Below are 22,417 nucleotides of genomic sequence, written 5' to 3'. Positions count from 1 at the left end.
AGAGCAGGTAACATTATTAGGCCTAAATATCTAACAAACTTTTAAATAATTGTATAATTTATCATTTTTATCAGTTTTAAAAGCAGTTTTTTTTAGAAATATGATTTATGAATGTACTAAGGCCTAAATATCTAACAAACTTATAAATAATTGTATAATTTATAATCTTTATCAGTTTTAAAAGCAGTATTTTTTAGAAATATGAATGTACTTTAGTCATCTTTATATTTCAGAATGTTTTAATTGTATTTTTGTAGGTGTCATTGACTACAGATGGATGTACATCATATGCTACAGATAACTACACTACCATCACATCAACCCACATAACAGAAGATTGGAAGTTGGAAAATTATGTGCTACCGACCAGACCATTGAATAGCAACACAGGTACCAAATACATATTTTTTTATCGACATTAATTAACCACTAGTTAAAGATTCATGAATTTTTGTTTTATAATATGTGAACAATGCTAACTGACGATTTAATTAGTTTTAGTCCACAAAATTGTTATATTTAGAATTAGAATGTTTCAATTAGGCCGCATGAAGTTAATTACTTGGTTCTCTGGCACTTTTTTCAAAATATTGATGAGGGAGGGAGGGAGGCTTTTTATTTTTATTTTATATTATGGCATTATAGATTCCTACTTTGTTCCAGGCGAAGCTGTTGCTGGTGTTCTGACAGATGCAGTGGACGAATGGAAACTTCCAACAACACCTCTTCCCACTGTAGTCACGGACAATGCAGCTAACATGATAAAGGCAGTAAATCTGTTTGGATCATCCCATGTACCATGTTTAGTGCATACATTGAATCTTGCAGTGCACAAATCTCTCAAGGTGAAGCGTACATCCAACGTTATCGCTAAAATTAGAAGAATCGTCGCATTTTTCCACAGGAGCCCAATGGCAACAAGCATTCTCACACAAAAAGCTGTTCTTTTGAATTTGCCCAGTCATAAGCTGAAAATTGATGTCCAAACTAGATGGAATAGTTCTTTTGAAATGGTTGCAAGGTTTCTTGAGATGCGAGTGGCAGTTATCACTGTTATGATGAGCAAGGACATTGCAAAATTCAAGTCCAGTACCAGTGATCTTTCTTTCCCTACAGAAGAAGAGCTTACTTATGCTGAGGAGTTAGTCAAGTTTTTAGGGCCACTGAAGCAAATAACAACTATGTTGTGCAAGGAGAGTACACCTACAGTATCTCTCGTGGAGCCTCTCTGCCACCAGCTACTCACTAACATTCTTTCTCCTATTGAAGATGACACAGCTTCTGTGAAGGAAATGAAATCCATACTGTCAAATGATCTTAAGGGCAGATATAACACACAAGATGAGTTCCTCAGTATCGTCTGTGCCCTAGACCCTAGGTTTAGTTTAAGGAGCTGCCTTACCTAACAGATATGGACAAATTTGCTGTTTACAGCAAAATAACAGAAGATGAATCAAAATGCACATTGATAAGGATAAAGCAAGAACCACAAGACACAGCTGTTGGTCCAACTCCACCAAACCTTCCTGAGCTTCCTCTGTTACCTAAGTCCATGGTGAAGGATGAATCCAGTGCATCCACATCCCATAATTCATCTGGATCGAGTGATGAATGTGCTACACCAGCAAAAGTCAAGAGAGACAACCAGCCTGCAGATTCTTCTCTCATGAATCTTCTAGGAGATGTTTTCATAACAAGTTGTGAACCCGCCAAGTCCCCTATTGAAATGGCTCAGCAGGAAGTTGGAAGGTACAGAGAAGAAAAGCATATCACTCTCAACGAAGATCCTCTTTTGTGGTGGAAAAATCATGCCGACATGTATCCAAGACTGGCAAAAATGGCTAAAAGATACCTTTGTATCCCTGCAACTAGTGTCCCATCGGAAAGAGTGTTTTCGACTGCAGGAGACATTGTATCACATCAAAGAGAAAACCTAAAAGCAAAGCATGTAGACATGCTCATATTTCTTAAGAAGAACTTAAAGTAGAGTACAAACTACCAATCAGAAGATTAGAAGTGAAATGCTTCAAACTTGACTTAAATGACTTTGCTAACTGTTAAGTCTGCTGTTCAATAGTAGACATATTTTATTGTTCAAGTTCAATGTTAAGCAATGTTGTTATAATTGTTTAGTTAAGAGTGATAGGTATTTCTACTTTTTACTTTGCAACTTCTGGCTGAAAGTGAAACTGTTTGAAACTTTATGCATTGAGTCCATTGATGATTGTGATATTCATAATTTTCTATATCAAGATTTTCTCAATTGAGTTGACATTTCAGTGAACCTGATTACTGAACATGTAATTAAGTTGCAGTTTGTTCATGGTTGTTATTAATGTTTCTATAACACTCATTGTTAGATTACTGCCTAATATGTTTATTAATTAGAATGGCAAATAAAACAAGATGGCATCAAAGTGCTATAAGTCTAACACTTGTAGTTGTAGACAATATACATGTAAGGTTCATCAGATTCAGATGAATATCACAAAGATCTTGTGCAATTTGCATTTGTATTTGATTATTAATTGGATTGTTGTTTTTAATATTACTTCATTCATTATGTCATTAGTTGGCAATTCAATTGACACATATAGACAATTATAACTCAGTTTGCATTTGACTAGTCACACAGAAATATATCATTTTGACTTTTGAAATGAGTTGGTGCTAAATAATACTCCATGATGATAATGTGTCTTTTCTAGTCAAAAAGAACGTTTGTTTTTACCCAAATATAAAAAAAAAAAGTCTTAAAACAGAAGAATTTCTTTATTTTTTCTCAGAAGTTGAAAACATTTGGTTTGGGCAATATATTGTGGTACGTATCGCAAAACACGACTTTGTATCGCAATATATGGGCAATACCTATCACTAACTTGTAGTATGTATTGTTATATGGGTTTGCGCAAACTTTAATCAAACATGTACCTGTATTGCCTTTTCATTCAGTCCATGGTAAAGCATCCACTAGTATGTAATGTCAATGTTATCAGCTATATCCCCCCACCCCCCTGTCTGCTAACTTTTTAATCTCAACACCTATATGATTGTAACACACTGGCAAAACAAAGTATTGGATATCGTAAATCACATTCGATTATTCTAAGAAACGATCCATGTTGGAATTTAGGAAATGTGACCCATCCATGGTCACTAGGTAATTACAAAATGCAACGCCTCCACTGCACGTGCATCATGCAAAGATCTTTTTTGTGCGTGGCGTGATGGATTTCGGATTTTGACAGTTTTTCGGGAAGCGAGTCGTCGTCGTGAATATAGCTGACCTTAGTGATTCACACAACTCTTGAAAACACACCCTTTTCTCTCTCAGCATCGTTTGATGTCCAATAAATGATATGACGCCTGCAACCTGATGAACGTCTTGTTGCTGAAACTCACTCATCCGAAGTACCCTCAATACTTGTATATCTGAGCTCGAAACTCCACTCAAATCATGTATACACCACGTCAAAAGTATCGCATTACCATATTTTGAGTTCATTTTCAGTGAAGAGATGTTCAAATGGTGCACTGTGTGTTGACACATCATCTGCCTGCACCTTAACTGCCCAACCTTGTGGGTGCGTTCATGCGAGCCGTATACATACCTCAGGGGTCTCTAAAGAGAAATTCATGTTTGATGACAGAAAGTTCATGCGTCTTTACTGCTATTAATTTTGAATGAAATTTCTACCAATTTGGAAGACTCTCTTGTGACTGAAATGCCTCAGGGTTCTGTCCCAGAAAATCAAAGATGGCAAATTATTGTCATGCGCCAAACTGGCATGTCATGTCGGGCTATTGCCACCCTGTTGAACATTAAGCATACTGTAATCAACTGACTCATTAGAAAACACACATTGACTGGACATGTGAGGGATTGCTGAGGTCAGGACGTCCACGGAAGACCAGTGCCAGAGAGGCCAGGGTCCAAATACAACTTGCACTGCCTTTTGTCATCACTGGCATATCCACACTGGAACTTGAGGTCATGGATGAGGATTGATTGGTCTGACGAGAGTCGGTTTTTAATGCACCATACTTACGGTAGGATGTCTGGAAGCTAACAGATAAACTTATCATCAACGTAACATCCAGGATGGCATATGTTGGGGGCTCAATGTGGGGGATGTTGCTCCTCTGATAATTGTAAACCTGATTTGGGCACAGTTAGGGGACATTAAATGGATAAAAGTACCTTGATACCATATTAGGTTTTCTTGTGCCTCATTTTGATAAACATGACACACACACCCCGGTAGACCCTCCCATGAATTGACATACACATTGCATCAGGAATGGCAACACATCCATCTCCTTAGATGTGATCCGTGTACGGGGTGCCTACACCAGATATTGACTTACACTGTTGATCATGTAGCTATGACATGGGTACAACGTTACTAAGATCTGTCCATCTCATTCCTGACAGTTACCATACTTTTACTGCGTCTTTTTATCCCCAATTACAGTCCTTGGCTAATAAAGTTGTTTTTTTCTTTGCAAATGCTCATTTTCCTATAATTAAAAAGAATTAACATCATATTTGATATTCAGTAACACTTTTGATTGCTTTTGTTTCCAGCTTCTCCCTACAAATCTCTTTTCCGATTATAATATTTATAAATATAGATTATAGTAATACATTTAATTCGTACCATTGGGATATGTTTTAATACGTATCATATCCTGTGTGTTCTGGGTGTCGTTGTACAAAACAACCTTAGCACTAAGGTTAACTTATATCCTTAAAGGGCAAGTTCACACGGAAATGGACCTATTTTTCTTGTACTTTTTCCACATTAAAAGTGTTAACCTAGTAGTGTCATAGACAAAAATATAAAAATATCACAATTAATTAACATATTTTTTTCATTAAAACGATTTATATTTTTCACATTTTTCAAGTGTTCTATTCCCATAACAAAAACACCTTGGCTTATGCCCCTTGCAATATGACGTCATTGGTGCCAATTGATAAACATTATGACGTCATCATGCTTTGTTAGAGCCGCTTCACGTGGTGTAGGTGGTGTAGGTGTGTGATTCTAGCGTCTCAGATGCCAGCCAGCATAGTGTTATGCTGAGTCACCACTGCGCCGGTGTGTGTCGTAGGTACTTGATATCTTTTGCGTTGAGAATAGACAGGGACCCAGTTGAATTGGCACCAATTACGCCATAATCTAAGGGGGATAACTCAGGCCTGTTTAGCTCGAAAAACGAAGGCCTCATAACGGCATATCATTTTCACACTATTGTGAGCTTCCTACTGTCACTGTAAAACAAATGAGTTTATATTTTCAAACACAGATACTAACTAATTCTAAAATTGCGTTTTGTTTAGAAAAAGAAAGAAAGTGATTTTTGCGTGTACACTTCCCCTATAAGTTTTAACCTTAGGCCTTTACTAAGGTTGATCCCTCTGTTGCATGAAACTGCCTTACGCTAAGGTAGCCTTAGTTAAGGTGAAAACTTAAGGTTGGTCAGACCCAACCTTAGCGTGGCTAAGGTTGATATTTCATTGAATTTCAACTTTCTTGTTGATGTGTGTGGCAACTGAGAGAAGTTTGAGGTAACAGCGTGTTTTCCAAGATCGCACCATGCAGCTTCAGATACTGAAAGACTGGGACCTTATATCGCATTATTGACTCAAACTCCCTTATTTTGGATTGATTGGTGATTGTTGCAGAAAATGAGCCGAATAAAACATGGATGTGACACTTAACTTCATCGGCCAAGAGTGTCAGGTCACTTGGTGTAAAGTTTGATTGCCGACACCGTTTCTGTGCACTGGTAGACGACTGTGTCATGTTGAAGTAGCAATATTAGTCGTCTGCAGATGCGAGCAGGGGAGATAACTCTCAACTGTAACTACGGACATAATTGAGTCACTCACACTAAAGAGTTCAACCTTAGTTAAGGTTACCGCTAAGTATCTTGTCGACATTAAGGTTGTCCAAAGGTAGTTTTGTGCAACGGGCGTAACTTTTTGTTAAGGTTACTTTTAGATTAACCTTCGTAACTAAGTTCAACCTCAGTAAAGGTTGTTTTGTACAACGGCACCCTGGGCTTTTTTCAACTACTAACATTCTAGTCTGAACCATCGACAGCAACCTCAGGAATCACGTGCACGATTACGTCAACTGAGCTATTTATCCTTACCATCTGGTATTCGTAACAGTTAAGGTCTCAGTTGATATTAGCGTATGCTTAAGTTGTTTTTCTGACTTGTTTGATTTGGATGTATGACGTTAGTGATGTGATCAGGTTTATCTGTTATAAGGTTCTGTGTCCTTTTGGAGACTGGAGAGTGTTTGTCAGACTCGTTTGTGTAAACAAAAGTAGTTTAAACTCTGCAAATAGTAGCACATCAGCACACACGTATGTAATTGTTTCTTCGTTTGTTTGTTGTTTAACGCTGCACTCAACAATATTCCAGCTATATGACGGCGATCTGTAAGTAATTAAGTCTGGACGAGACAATCCAGTGATTGACAACATGAGCATCGATTCACGCAATTATGATCGATAACATGCATCAACCAATTGCGAGTCTGACCACCCGATCCCTTTAGTCCCCTTACGACAACCATGAGTTGCTGAAGACCAATTCTAACCCGGAATCTTCACGGCAATATGTATCTCTTTGTACTCATTTAAAGGGAGCTTTTGAATTAAGTACATAATAGCTTTTCGAGTCAAGCCAAAAGTTAATAGTTCTTATTTTTATTGGTTTCTTCATTCCTTGACGAGGTTTTTATTACAAAACGTGGTGAACACAGATGCAGACACGTATTCAGAGGTTCTAAGACATTTAGGCAAGAAGTGGGCATCTCCATGGGCACCAATTGTGCACCCCTTCTTGTAAGGTAAGTTGGCCAAGAAGTTTAACTTAAGCATCCGGTATATCGATTTCGTTCAATAACAATCAAATAGCCAATTCCCATCAAATGGCTTACCCACATGGACTAGAAATAAAGGAGACCAGTGACACCGTCTCATCTGTTTCACATTTAGATCTATGTATGAGGGTGTCAGAGTGACAAGAGGGATGACTTCAACTTTCCAATAGTCAACTCTCACTTCATGTCGAGCAACTCCAGCAGCTTCAGCCTTTGGTGTTTACGTTTCACTTTTGAGATACTATCGCGCATGCCATTTCTACCCAGATTTTAAAGAGCGTCATACAACTCTTGCTCAGAAGTTGTTTGATTAGGTTTATAACCTTCAAGGCCTCAGTAAAGCTTCCATAAAGTGTTATGGTAGACATGTGTTTCTTCAGGTGAACAATTGACTTCCCTGTGCATGTGTTTGTGACCGGTGTCGCCTGAGGGGCAGGAAACGCCCACCTTTTCGCAAACACCTGGTATAATCACTATTTGAAAGTGATTCATTAACACGTGCTCATGATATTGTCGGAATCGTACAATCGACTCGCAAATATTTCAATTGGATATGGAAAGGGTTTTGTCGCTTTTTTTATTTTGTGTTAATTATGTGTGTATATATGTGTGTGCGTGTGTCTGTATTTTTATGTGTGTGTCTGTGTTTATTTGTCTTGTTATGTGTCGATTCCCAGATTGAAAGAATTAGTAAACTAAGTAATCTCAATGTAAAATATTTTTTGCGAAACCAACAAATAAACAACAAATGACATATAATCAACAATGCATTACAACATTAACTAGGTTAACAAATCAACACAATTTACTGCACAACAATAACAATGGCAGAATACAATTGAGCAATTGTCCAACATTCAAAAGCAATATATAATATGATGGCAGTGGCCAGTATCAAATACAAAATTACAGTGGTGATAGCAAACGTCAGTGATGATAATATATCCACCCAGCGGCGACAGTGGTCAAGCTTCCGAGTTGGTCCTAGGCAGGGAATGCGGGGTGATACGTGATCTTCACACGAAAGCTGGTCTTGATGTAATGAAATGTGTGAGAGACGAAATGTGTGAGAGTCAAGTGCTGTAATGACCGGACTATTAGAATAAGCGAGATTAAGAGTTACCTTCCTTGGGTGTTGACACGCATAACAGATTTGATCTATCAAGAGATTTTGTGATATGACAGTTTGCGCAGTAAATGTGTCACATATAAGGGAAAATTGGCCGATCCTGCTATTAATAGTAACCAACGTGTCTCGATCTAAAAAACATGTGGTGCATCGTTATGCATACTACTGTACTTGTAACAATTTACCGTTTTATATAACTTCATTATCCAAAGGTACCTATGTTCAATCGAGGAACACGGCGTTGCAGCTGCAGTAATTTACAGATAGAGTTGTAGTAGTTATTATTGATCACACAGACCATACCTGCAACTGAATAGATTATTAAGATTGCTTGTTTGTCAATATGGAAAAATATGTTTTTCATATAATGAGCTCTTGCAAATTCTAACGATTTCTAATGGGTATCTAAAATAAGGAAATTTTGTCAGGTCGTTTTTATGTTTGTTCACTGCTCATATTTTTCAACACTTTCAATATTTTATCCAAGTTTATTATTCCAGTGAATGTTGATCCAATGCACCAAGAATCCATTCGAAGTTTGTTCCATTACCACGGATGGGACTACCATGGCGCTGTGCAGGATGTTTCAAAATGTGATGAGAGTTCAGACGCAGGAAACTGATGCAACGATTGCTGAACCCATTGAAGAAAAATTGAATGATAGAGGTATGTATATCACCCGTAAAGAAACCTCGTCCCAGGAATCTCCTAATCTCCTAATTGAATTGGTGCTGAAGATGAGGGGAATGTTTGGGATTGTGATGTTAAGTGTTAAGTGTTAAGTGTTAAGTGTTAAGTGTTAAGACTTCTCCTGATGTGTAATTCCACTATTCACAACATGCATATACCCATAAACAAACACTGCCAATATACTTTAAGTTGATAACTTTGTTTGTAGAATCTAGAATGAAATTATATTTGTGTCACTATGTAATAATGTGGACAACATATAAGCAAATTGTTATTGGCTTTCAGTTGCCAAATCCAGATTTATTTTATTTCGAATTCTCTGGTCAAAAGTTGTTTACATCGCTTCTATCATATTGTGGAAACTTAAGGGAAGCCAAAAGATAATTGGCGCTGATAGGTGATTATCTACCCCGTGCTTGGGATTTATTGCGTTGATCATTGTCGGTACTTATTATCCAGCTGTCTTCCATTTGTCCATTGTGATTTCAATTCTATTTCCCATCAGCGCTAATTACTCCAAGACTCCCGCTTGCCCATTGTCCATTGCCTGTTACCGATCAGTGATAAGTAAAGTATTGGCTTCCATTTGTCCATCACCTATCAGCACCGAATATCTGTTGGCTTCCCTTGTTGAGTTTCCACCTTCGTAATCTTATTACTTTATATATAATGTTTTCTACCTCATCGCATTTATTCACGCGATAAAGGAGTGAATAGATAGAGAATACGACACTCATTCTCGTTAGACACCATTTTTACGAAACGAGTGGACTTTCTATGGTATCTGACCGAGCGAAAGCGAGGTCAGATAAGATAGAAAGTTCACGAGTTTCGTAAAAATGGTATCTAATGAGAATGCGTGTGGTATTTTATTTATTACCCACGTTAAATATGTATGTAAGTGTAAATACATAACAACTTTTGTTCGTTGACAGACCAAACTGAAACCGGTTGCAAAATCTGGTTGCGCATGAATATTGACATATGCCCAAATATGGGCATTGCTTACATTCCTATGCATACGTATTAACAACATGCGCCTGCAGATGTATTTTCAAACAGCACCGACGTTCAAGATCCTTTTGGAAGAATTTCTTCAACTTATGAGAATTTAAGCGCCATGTTGTTAGTACGCAGAACACCTATAAGATCATTTGAAAAGTCACATAAGCGCCGCGCTTTGAATATCGGACCAACAGCTGGTCACTCGCACTGCCGGGATCCCGTCTGTGCATTCAAAATGGTGCGGTTTCCTTGATCTATCAGCTGAATTTATATCATGTCCGTACCATTTTTGAAGAGGGACATCAGAGTGTTCGCCAAAACCATGCATGACTGTACCACCCTTTACTGAAGACGTGAAAATCAACACGCTCAAGTCTGCTTGCATGTCAGTGACAGCTTCGAACGAAGGGCAAGGTCACCACCGGAATAAGAAAAGACAACCGTGATCTACTCAGCGTTTTACGCGAGAGATAGGGAATGTTATTGTTCACCTTTCAGATATTTGGGGCGACATAATCAGAATCAGGCACACTTCTACGGAGTATTCGAATGATTTGTATCGGAAATGTTCACCTTGAGTGATCTGGTCGTGCAGTCGTGAACAAACAACTCCCAAAACAGTACCACAAAATAGGCTTCGAAGAGGACTTGATGGCACAACCGGATCATTACAAGTAAGTCTGGATATCTGTCAAGATAATTTAAACTGACTTCATTTCACCACGCTTATCCTTTCTACGTTAAATCTTGTTTGGTTTAATAAAGTTTTTGTTAATATCCCTCGCTCACATGAGATTGCTTCAGTTCTGCCTTGTTGCAAAATGAATGACGTCTCGCGATTTTTTATGAATGAAAAAAGTAGTCCCGGTGTGACAGAGTTGACGGTTATCCAATCAAAACAAATAAAACAAGGTCAACCTTGTACGACACACGTGTGACGAACGGATTTTGTATCTTACCACCTGTATCTTCAACACGTGGGTAATAAATACTCCGAACCCTTGTGTACCTCATAATAAAGAAGTTGACATCCATAAATTCTCTTCCTTTTGAAATTTGCAGAGACAGACAGAAACACATCTTATTACAAACATGTATATTATTTATTGTGTTTATTTTCTATCATCAAATAAACATGTATATGTATTTGACTTGGTATCACACTGCGATTACGATGTACGTCTCAACACAACCACGAAGTTGTTGAGTGGTCTTGTCATTCAGGGTGAGTTTTACGTGGTACTCCCCCTGGAAAAAATATTGAACACAGGAATATATCAAATACATGCCCAAGCGGTCATAATGATCACTAAACGTCATCAAACGGTAATTCGCTTTGTTTAACTGTAGTCAGTCTTTGGCTCTGAACGAGAAGAACACCCTGACAAGCACACATTGTCAAATATTATTTCAAAATGGTCTTTCCAAGATTCGACAATCCCTTATCACAGACAGACAGACAAGAAAAGATGTGTCTTTTCTCACCTGTGCAACTGATCCTTTGTATTGGTTAAAATTAGTCATCATTTGGTTGAAAGTATTTACTTACGTCAGCCAAGATTTTCCAGGCATCACTGATGTTGGTGACGGTGAACTTGGACGGGGGCAGGATGAGCTTGTCGGGGCTGAAGGGGCAGGTGCAGGGGAGGCCGTTGGCAACCAGCTGGGGCGGACAGGTGCCCCGACTTTTGAAGGTGTTCAGGAAGTGGCAGGGGTCGGTGTAGTGGCTGTGGGCAAACCAATATATACTCATCGACAAAAGAAACGCGAATAACTTACATTTTGGTTAATATATAAGGAATGTTTATATTCGTGATATATTAGATAGTTCGATGCACAAACGGACATATTGGTATGATGTGTGAACCGACGGTCATGAACGCATCACTTGTGACGTCACAGATCCACGAGTCGACATGCACCATTTGTCTCTTGCAGGATAAGCTTGTATTTCTTCACTTTTGGTATTCATTACAGAAAAAAACATGACCTGTGATACTATACATTGTTGCCAGGATATAATATGATCGATAACAATATATTTTCATGTTACAGCATGATGGGGTGTTGTTTTATACCAGATGTGTACTCAAACATTAAAATCCCTTCATCAGTTCTTGCCACTTAGTGTTGAAAGTAGGAATGTTATTATTCTTTATTGCTGTGTACTCTCATAGCGTCTAAAGTTTGGAGATCACGTGCAACATATCATAATAAGAATATAGACACTCTGTGGAACACTTCAATGATTGTTGGTCAGTGCTGAAAACTCCGTTCACCTCATGTTGGTCAGTGCTGAAAACTCCATTCACCTCATGTTAGTCAGTGCTGGAAACTCCGTTCACCTCATGTCAGTCAGTGCTGGAAACTCCGTTCACCTCATGTTAGTCAGTGCTGGAAACTCCGTTCACCTCATGTCAGTCAGTGCTTGAAACTCCGTTCACCTCATGTCAGTCAGTGCTGGAAACTCCGTTCACCTCATGTCAGTCAGTGCTTGAAACTCCGTTCACCTCATTCAGTCAGTGCTGGAAACTCCGTTCACCTCATGTCAGTCAGTGCTGGAAACTCTGTTCACCTCGTGTTTGTCAGTGCTGGAATCTCTGTTCACCTCATATTTGTCTATGTTGGAAACTCCGTTCACCTCATGTCAGTCAGTGCTGGAAACCCCGTTCACCTCATGTCAGTCAGTGCTGGAAACTCTGTTCACCTCGTGTTTGTCAGTGCTGGAATCTCTGTTCACCTCATATTTGTCTATGTTCGAAACTCCGTTCACCTCATGTCAGTCAGTGCTGGAAACTCCGTTCACCTCATGTCAGTCAGTGCTGGAAACTCTGTTCACCTCGTGTTTGTCAGTGCTGGAATCTCTGTTCACCTCATATTTGTCTATGTTGGAAACTCCGTTCACCTCATGTCAGTCAGTGCTGCAAACTCTGTTCACCTCATGTCAGTCAATGTTGGAAACTCCGTTCACCTCATGTTAGTCAGTGCTGGAAACTCTGTTCACCTCATGTTGGTCAGTGCTGCAAACACTGTTCACCTCATGTCAGTCAGTGCTTGAAACTCCGTTCACCTCATGTCAGTCAGTGCTGGAAACTCTGTTCACCTCATGTCAGTCAGTGCTGGAAACTCTGTTCACCTCATGTCAGTCAGTGCTGCAAACTCTGTTCACCTCATGTCAGTCAATGTTGGAAACTCCGTTCACCTCATGTTAGTCAGTGCTGGAAACTCCGTTCACCTCATGTCAGTCAGTGCTGCAAACTCTGTTCACCTCATGTCAGTCAGTGCTGCAAACTCCGTTCACCTCATGTTAGACAGTGCTTGAAACTCCGTTCACCTCAGAGTAGTCAGTTCTGGAAACTCTGTTCACCTCATGTTAGTCAGTGCTTGAAACTCCGTTCATCTCATGTCAGTCAGTGCTGAAAACTCCGTTCACCTCATGTCAGTCAGTGCTTGAAACTCCGTTCACCTCATGTCAGTCATTGCTTGAAACTCCGTTCACCTCATGTCAGTCAGTTCTGGAAACTCTGTTCACCTCATGTCAGTCAGTGCTGGAAACTCCGTTCACCTCATGTTAGTCAGTGATTGAAACTCTGTTCACCTCATGTCAGTCAATGTTGGAAACTCCGTTCACCTCATGTTAGTCAGTGCTGGAAACTCTGTTCACCTCATGTTAGTCAGTGCTTGAAACTCCGTTCACCTCATGTTAGTCAGTGCTGAAAACTCCGTTCACCTCATGTCAGTCAGTGCTGGAAACTCCGTTCACCTCTTGTCAGTCAGTGCTTGAAATTCCGTTCACCTCATGTCAGTCAGTGCTTGAAACTCCGTTCACCTCATGTTAGTCAGTGCTTGAAACTCCGTTTACCTAATGTCAGTCAGTGTTTGAAACTCCGTTCACCTCATGTTAGTCAGTGCTTGAAACTCCGTTCACCTCATGTCAGTCAGTGCTGGAAACTCCGTTCACCTCTTGTCAGTCAGTGCTTGAAACTCCGTACACCTCATGTCAGTCAGTGCTGGAAACTCTGTTCACCTCATGTTAGACAGTGCTGGAAACTCTGTTCACCTCATGTCAGTCAGTGCTGCAAACTCTGTTCACCTCATGTCAGTCAATGTTGGAAACTCCGTTCACCTCATGTTAGTCAGTGCTGGAAACTCCGTTCACCTCATGTCAGTCAGTGCTGCAAACTCTGTTCACCTCATGTCAGTCAGTGCTGCAAACTCCGTTCACCTCATGTCAGTCAGTGCTGCAAACTCTGTTCACCTCATGTCAGTCAGTGCTGCAAACTCCGTTCACCTCATGTTAGACAGTGCTTGAAACTCCGTTCACCTCAGAGTAGTCAGTTCTGGAAACTCTGTTCACCTCATGTTAGTCAGTGCTTGAAACTCCGTTCATCTCATGTCAGTCAGTGCTGAAAACTCTGTTCACCTCATGTCAGTCAGTGCTGGAAACTCCGTTCACCTCATGTCAGTCAGTGCTTGAAACTCCGTTCACCTCATGTCAGTCATTGCTTGAAACTCCGTTCACCTCATGTCAGTCAGTTCTGGAAACTCTGTTCACCTCATGTCAGTCAGTGCTGGAAACTCCGTTCACCTCATGTTAGTCAGTGATTGAAACTCTGTTCACCTCATGTCAGTCAATGTTGGAAACTCCGTTCACCTCATGTTAGTCAGTGCTGGAAACTCTGTTCACCTCATGTTAGTCAGTGCTTGAAACTCCGTTCACCTCATGTTAGTCAGTGCTGAAAACTCCGTTCACCTCATGTCAGTCAGTGCTGGAAACTCCGTTCACCTCTTGTCAGTCAGTGCTTGAAATTCCGTTCACCTCATGTCAGTCAGTGCTGGAAACTCCGTTCACCTCTTGTCAGTCAGTGCTTGAAATTCCGTTCACCTCATGTTAGTCAGTGCTTGAAACTCCGTTTACCTAATGTCAGTCAGTGTTTGAAACTCCGTTCACCTCATGTTAGTCAGTGCTTGAAACTCCGTTCACCTCATGTCAGTCAGTGCTGGAAACTCCGTTCACCTCTTGTCAGTCAGTGCTTGAAACTCCGTACACCTCATGTCAGTCAGTGCTGGAAACTCTGTTCACCTCATGTTAGACAGTGCTTGAAACTCCGTTCACCTCAGAGTAGTCAGTTCTGGAAACTCTGTTCACCTCATGTTAGTCAGTGCTTGAAACTCCGTTCACCTCATGTCAGTCAGTGCTGGAAACTCCGTTCACCTCATGTCAGTCAGTGCTGGAAACTCCGTTCACCTCATGTCAGTCATTGCTTGAAACTCCGTTCACCTCATGTCAGTCAGTTCTGGAAACTCTGTTCACCTCATGTCAGTCAGTGCTGGAAACTCCGTTCACCTCATGTTAGTCAGTGATTGAAACTCTGTTCACCTCATGTCAGTCAATGTTGGAAACTCCGTTCACCTCATGTCAGTCAGTGCTGGAAACTCTGTTCACCTCATGTTAGTCAGTGCTTGAAACTCCGTTCACCTCATGTTAGTCAGTGCTGAAAACTCCGTTCCCCTCATGTTAGACAGTGCTTGAAACTCCGTTTACCTCAGAGTAGTCAGTTCTGGAAACTGTTCACCTCATGTTTTTCAGTGCTTGAAACTCCGTTCACCTCATGTCAGTCAGTGCTGGAAACTCCGTTCACCTCATCTCAGTCAGTGCTTGAAACTCCGTTCACCTCATGTTAGTCAGTGCTTGATACTCCGTTTACCTAACGTCAGTCAGTGGTGGAAACTCCGTTCACCTCATGTCAGTCAGTTCTGGAAACTCTGTTCACCTCATGTCAGTCAGTGCTTGAAACTCCGTTCACCGCATGTTAGACAGTGCTTGAAACTCCGTTCACCTCAGAGTAGTCAGTTCTAGAAACTCCGTTCACCTCATGTCAGTCAGTGCTGGAAACTCTGTTCACCTCATGTTAGACAGTGCTTGAAACTCCGTTCACCTCAGAGCAGTCAGTTCTGGAAACACTGTTCACCTCATGTCAGTCAGTGCTGAAAACTCCGTTCACCTCATGTTAGTCATTGCTGGAAACTCCGTTCACCTCATGTTACACAGTGCTGGAAACTCCGTTCACCTCATGTCAGTCAGTGCTGGAAACTCCGTACACCTCATGTTAGTCAGTGCTGGAAACTCTGTTCACCTCATGTCAGTCAGTGCTGAAAATTCCGTTCACCTCATGTCAGTCAGTGCTTGAAACTCCGTTCACCTCATGTCAGTCAGTGCTGGAAACTCCGTACACCTCATGTCAGTCAGTGCTGGAAACTCTGTTCACCTCATGTTAGACAGTGCTTGAAACTCCGTTCACCTCAGAGCAGTCAGTTCTGGAAACACTGTTCACCTCATGTCAGTCAGTGCTGGAAACTCCGTTCACCTCATGTCAGTCAGTGCTGGAAACTCCATTCACCTCAGACTGGTCAGTGCTGGAAATTCCGTTAACCTAATGCTAGTCAGTGCTTGAAACTCCGTTCACCTCATGTCAGTCAGTGCTGGAAACTCCGTTCACCTCAGACTGGTCAGTGCTGGAAATTCCGTTCACCTCATGCTAGTCAGTGTTGGAAACTCTGTTCACCTCAAGTCAGTCAGTGCTTGAAACTCCGTTCACCTCATGTTAGTCAGTGCTTGAAACTCCGTTAACCTCATGTTAGTCAGTGCTTGAAACTCTGTTCACATGATGTTAGTCAGTGCTGAAAGCTCCGTTCACCTCATATTTGTCAATGTTGGAAACTCCGTTCACCTCATGTCAGTCAGTGCTGGAAACTCTTTTCACCTCATGTTAGTCAGTGCTTAAAACTCCGTTCACCTCATGTCAGTCAATGTCGGAAACTCCGTTCACCTCATGTCAGTCAGTTCTGGAAACTCCGTTCACCTCATGTCAGTCAGTGCTGGAAACTCTGTTCACCTCATGTTAGTCAGTGCTTAAAACGACGTTCACTTCAGAGTAGTCAGTTCTGGAAACTACGTTCACTTTTGTTAGTCAGTGCTGAAAACAACGTTCACCTCAGACTGGTCAGTGCTGGAAATTCCGTTAACCTCATGCTAGTCAGTGCTGTGAAATAATCACTTATTTCTGAAAGGTCTTAATAAGAACTGATCAAGCAGTTCCATGTTACATTTAGAGTCACTATCGTTATAATATGGCATGTCAAATTTATATATTTGTCAACAGAGCCCAATTGTTTTGCTTCGTTAATGCATATAAAACGATCAATATCTGATGTTATAAACCTGTAAAACTTGGATACATATGCACACGCCACCTGAGAGTCGACCATGCTCAGATAATTAAAATTGCGGGGCTGTAGAAGTCATCATAACCAATTAATGTCCGACATATCATTCAAATGTTTCTACAAGACACACTATTTGGAATTTGCTTAGGTAAGAGATGAAGTCGCAGTCATCTTTTTGGGGGCTCAATCCATTTACGTTCCAACACAAGAAAGTTACTTTCTTATCTTCACACACAGTAGCGCTCATAAAATCGATCGTATCACCGGTGTCTGATCTATTACATCCATGTGATATATTATCCGGGCATCGGCCATCGTCCTATGGAAGTTGCCTATTCGACAATGTATCAGTTACAGGTTCAGTGATCCTGCCTCGCTTGTGTTGGGGTGTTTCTTGTGTTCTCTTCTACGGGGGGTACTATCCGAACTTTCTCGAGGTTTTGTCACAAGCTTACCGTTCTTAAAGTAACCAAAATAGCCGGTGTCTTTAAGTGCATTGACTTGTTGACGTTGACGTGTGGTCAAGTCACTTGAAATTCCCAGCCCGTTTTCCTTCAGCACGGGATCTATCTTTTAGGGCTCGAACTTTGTCGTCTGATAATGTCAGATAATGGCCACGGATAATGTCAGATGATGGCCACATTTCTCCTTGCAAGCCATCGATTTCTCGCTTTCTGCTTCTGGTACACCATGGAGAATGATATTAGCACGTATGCTAAATAATTCCAGTTTGTCCATATCGTCATCAATCTTAGGTGGACGTTCTACAACAGTTTCAATTTTATCAAGAACAGCATCAATGTCAGTATACATAATGTCATGATAATGTTTCAAGTCGTAAATATATCAGATTTGTTTAGTGTTACTGTCACCACAAGTTGACCATATTAAGAGCAAACTGCGTTCACTGCAGTTTTACAGCTGTAATTTGTGAACTTAATTCCGACTTGACGTCGGGAAGCTCCGACAAGATAACATTTCTTACTTCTTCTTGGGAGATGGGTCCCGGGTTTGTTTAAACGTCGTTTGAACAAAACATGATGTGTGTGATAATTCCCCGGGACACCCCAGGACACCCAGGACACCTTTCACGTGCAAGCCAAGCGTGGTAATTTGTCAAAACTGGGTCATCGCCCATCGCAGTGACGTCACATGATACACAGAAAGAGCTATTTTCTTTGGGAAAAACCGATCAAAGTTTATTTTCTCGAAATGGTTGAGTAGGGCGAAGGATGCAGAGAGGTGTACAGCAAATGCAATAGTGCAAATGAGCAGTCTGAAATGAACATCAGTCCCGGACACGAATGGCGAGTACTCACTGTCTCTGTGCAGCGTCACTTGTCGAGTTCCCCTCGGGTGGATAAACGAGCCGATTCTGGCTCTTTTCACATCAGTCGATACCATGTTGATGTCGGGAGTGTTGATCATATACCAAGTTATCTCCTAGCGTTGGGAGTGTGGTATATGCGTCCTACCTTGGCATGTATTTTGAAAACAGTTCAGCTCGACAATACATGGTGTTGTCACATCTAGACGACGACTGTGGGACTCATTACGTAGCATGTAATTAATTACCTATGTTACACTGTTGCTATCTATTCGCCCTGCCAATTCCAAACACAAACGTTCCACAGTCTCCTTAGGCTCCGGAATGTGCTGGGCGCACCATGTTTTTGTCTGAAACACTTTTCAAAACAGTGTTGAATCTCTTGATTCAATCTCTCAACGTACTAACATCAACCTTACTCAACACTTACCATGTGCCAACATCGTTAACGCAGGTAACATTGGTGAAAATCCCGAGCAGGCTCTTCTCCATGATAACATCCAGTGTGACCTGGTCAGCGAGATTGTGATTGATTGCTCCCTCAAGGGTCACGGTCATATCTCCGGGAAGCTTGATGGGGCTGGGCGTGATGTCGAACTTATTCACGGAAACCCAGGAGCTGCCAACACCTGACAAGAAGATACAAATTACATACACGTGGCTTGGTTCACAAAGTGGTCCATGAAAGTAAGGTGTACAGGCAACTCCATGTAAAATTGAACAAATAACATAGACTCAGACATGTCCACATAAAATATCGAGGCATGCATTGCAGCATACAGACTCAGATTGACTCAGACATGTCCATTTGTGTGGAAGTATGATTATACAAACGTTATCTTTCATCTGGATATTTTTAACTGATTCGGACTTTAATATCATACAGTTGTTGTCACTTGGTCGCGTGAATTGTATCGTTATCAGCTGATATGTGTGCCAACACAATCATATTAGGGGGTTTATACATATGTTCCGTTATGGGGTCTTTATCAATCTCAATCAATCTTTATTTCACGTACTGAAGAGGCCACAGGCCTATAGTACAATTTGAAGACTTATACAATTTCATACAATTTATGTACATATCTCACCAAATCACCTCACGTCATTCCACATCGCATCTCAACGCAGTCACATAATTTCACACATACAGTACAATACCATACCCTGTAATTTCATAATTTCTATTTTACCATATCACAACTTGTTATATCATACAACATATTCTATAACATCATTTCATATTGTATCATTATTATAATATCATACTATATAGTATTATTTCATATACCATTATCATATCATAACATACCATACATACCATCGTACCATATATCACACCTATATTATATCACATTTCAACATGTCATATCACACAACACATTAGCAATTTCATAGCTTGTCCCATCATATCTTATCATATCATACCATATAATGCCATGTCATTCCATGCCAATTTAAATCATATCAATCAATCAATATTTATTCAACACTGGAAGACCGCAAGCCATATAATATGTACACTAAAAAACAGTATTTACACAATTTCTATAAAACACATAACATATTGCATCATATCCCCTCATGTATCATATCACACCACAACACTTATCATATCATATCACATCATGTCATGTCACATCATATCATTTCATATACATATAACTATACTAAACCATTTGTAATATCACGTCCCGCATATGACAGCCTAATAGTTTAATACCATTTCTAACTCTTTTGTTTGTAGTTTATTCAGATGACAAATATCTATAAATATGTACTTAATGTATGTACACAATAGTTTCCTAATACCAAGCAGCTAAGATTATTCTTTCATAAGGTTCTGTCGGTATAAAGAGACATAACATATGTACATGGAAACATTTTGTAAGATACTTCTTTTTGTGTTTGACAGCAGTGTAACACATTTAATAATATTAGGGTACCTGTAATAATAAGCTTGCAGGTATTTTTCTCTAAGGTGTAAATACACTGGACATACAAGTAAGAAATGAAATTCATCTTCTACTGAGTTTAAACTACATAGATTACAGATTCTATCTTCACGAGGAATGTTTACATAGCGCCCTGTTTCTATTAAAAGGTCGTGAGAAGAACATCTAAAACGTGAAAGAGCCGTTCGAAAATTTTTAACATTAACTTTTGATAAATAATCTTCCATAATTATTTCTGATTTAAACATTTTGTAATAAAAGCACTTGTTTGTTAGAGTCAATGATGCAGTCCAAGATTGTAAATAAATATCCTTTAATCACTGGGATCTTTATCACTGGTTGGGAACAATCCCAGTGGTGACGTGTGCTGTTTTTCAACGCCACTTTGAACAGTATTTCAGCTGTATCACAGCGTGTCAGTTTGATGTGTGAGAACAGTACGAAAGTGTGCACGTTTACGACTTTGGTGATATAGTGCTAACTTAGCTATGACCTGATCTGAGGCGAAACGAACCTCCGTGCATGTTCAATGTGTTCTCTCTTCGCTATATTGCTAACTTTGCGACATTAAATATTAATTCACTCGATCAATATACATACCACAGTCCCTCCACTCTAGAGTGCCGGTGTCTGTGAATCCTGGGCGGGCCCCCAGGGCAGGAACGATGAGAGCTACGACCAACAGCAACATGATAAACCTTAGCTGACCGAGTAGAGCCAGACACTGACTGGCAACCTGTATATACACTCCGATAGCGAGGTCGAGTCCACGTGACCATAGGGAAGGTACCGGGGTTTGCCGAATCGGGTTCACAGATGCCCTGGTTGTCAAGTTGCAGATAGCATATGCATTCACTGCAGGGGCTGCAATACCTTCGTTGCAAACCTGAGACGTCAGTCGGCCACTCTGGGACTCTACACCTGGTAGATTAAATACTGTCTCCTGGATTATGTTATATCAGAAAGATGACGGTGAATGGACGCACAGAGAAAAAAGGACTTTTGTTTGTACGTTTCCTAAATGGTGCATAACTATTGATGCAACTGCTATAGGCAAGGCACATCATTTTGAACATATTTTATATCATGTATTTATAAGAACAGAGAAGACATACAACTTTATGGATAACATGTACAACATTTGGTGTTCTTTTAACATGGAGCGACGTTTCTTTCTGATGTTTGGTAGAGAGGATTTGGATTTTGCCAAACTGAACTGGATCTAGGGAACTTTTGCTGCTAGTCTGCTTTGACTATTGAACGTATATGTTCTGTGATGCTGATATCTACTGGGCGGGAGGTTTCACAATGTCACCGCAGTCACAATTAATCTTAGTGATGACTCCTTCAGGGAACTGCCTGTTTAGGGAGGGTGAGGGCCGTTAGCGTGGAGGATGGTCCTGAGGGAATGGGAGCCAGTGGAGATAATATCGGTACATGCTTGGTGTTTACGTACTCTGCTGATTTGATGTGAAATCTTGCCAATATCGGATAGGATGGTTCAGTAGGAGGCGAATTCTGGTCGGTTTGGGTTTGGGCTGAAGTGTTGTGGAGATGGTCCTCTGGCCTTGTTCGGTGTTATACTGGTTGAGGTTGGTGAAGACATGCTGCACATGTCACACTGTGACTGGTGTATTGATCTATTTGTGTATGGACTTTGACACTGTCTGCAGTTTATGTTAGTTTGCACATACCGTCATATAGGTCATAGACATAGCTTGATAAGAATTGCGTCAGCATTTGTGCATTTACGCAACGACTGATAAAACAATACGCCAGCTATGAAATGTTATAAACGTGACTAATGCAGGCATATAATGTGACACTCCTGCACTACACACACTTCATCATGTGTTCACAGTCAGACAAAAGAGAGCACTGAGGTCATTAATCAAACATACAAAACGCAAATGTTATTTCTCACGGCGGTATTTTATAAATAAGTAATTGCCGACATTTGCAACTATTTTGCAACTTTTCTTAATGAACACCGGCAATTAGTTCACTGAAGAACAAAGGTTCCTGTGACATTGAATAAGATGCTGTACATACGATTACGTAATGGGCGAAAATTCGCTTCTGAAAATCCCGCCTACATCTGCAAGTGAACACATCTGTTGTGGAAGAAGGTTTCCCCTACCTAGCTATTCGTGAACATTGTTGTACATATAAACTGAAC

The 22,417-nt window shown here is 40.4% G+C and overlaps 1 protein-coding gene across 1 annotated transcript; it reads right to left on the bottom strand.

The window, feature by feature from the left end:
* Positions 1 to 10,826: 10,826 nt before the first annotated feature.
* Positions 10,827 to 21,854, bottom strand: LOC125383718 (ganglioside GM2 activator-like). The gene is made up of 5 exons (XM_048402505.1): positions 21,695 to 21,854; positions 20,839 to 21,159; positions 18,714 to 18,912; positions 11,279 to 11,456; positions 10,827 to 10,977 (listed from the first exon to the last, which is right to left on the bottom strand). The coding sequence occupies exons 2-5, from the start codon at positions 20,927 to 20,929 to the stop codon at positions 10,888 to 10,890; spliced, it is 558 nt and encodes a 185-aa protein (XP_048258462.1). The 5' UTR covers positions 20,930 to 21,159; positions 21,695 to 21,854; the 3' UTR covers positions 10,827 to 10,887.
* Between the last annotated feature and the right edge of the window lie 563 nt (positions 21,855 to 22,417).

Source organism: Haliotis rufescens, unplaced genomic scaffold (assembly GCF_023055435.1).
Source record: "Haliotis rufescens isolate VD_foot unplaced genomic scaffold, xgHalRufe1.0.p SCAF_26, whole genome shotgun sequence".
Taxonomy (NCBI): Eukaryota; Metazoa; Mollusca; class Gastropoda; order Lepetellida; family Haliotidae; genus Haliotis; species Haliotis rufescens.
This window is presented reverse-complemented; position numbering and strand designations above follow the sequence as displayed.

What these genes read in the sequence shown, in the direction of transcription:
- LOC125383718 (XM_048402505.1), bottom strand. Translation starts at nt 20,929, where the DNA reads ATGTTGCTGTTGGTCGTAGCTCTCATCGTTCCTGCCCTGGGGGCCCGC. An exon ending in TCTAGAGTGGAGGGACTGTG is followed by an intron (nt 18,913 to 20,838) that starts GTATGTATATTG and finishes TCTTCTTGTCAG; the next exon opens with GTGTTGGCAGCTCCTGGGTT. An exon ending in GTTAACGATGTTGGCACATG is followed by an intron (nt 11,457 to 18,713) that starts GTAAGTGTTGAG and finishes GTTTGCCCACAG; the next exon opens with CCACTACACCGACCCCTGCC.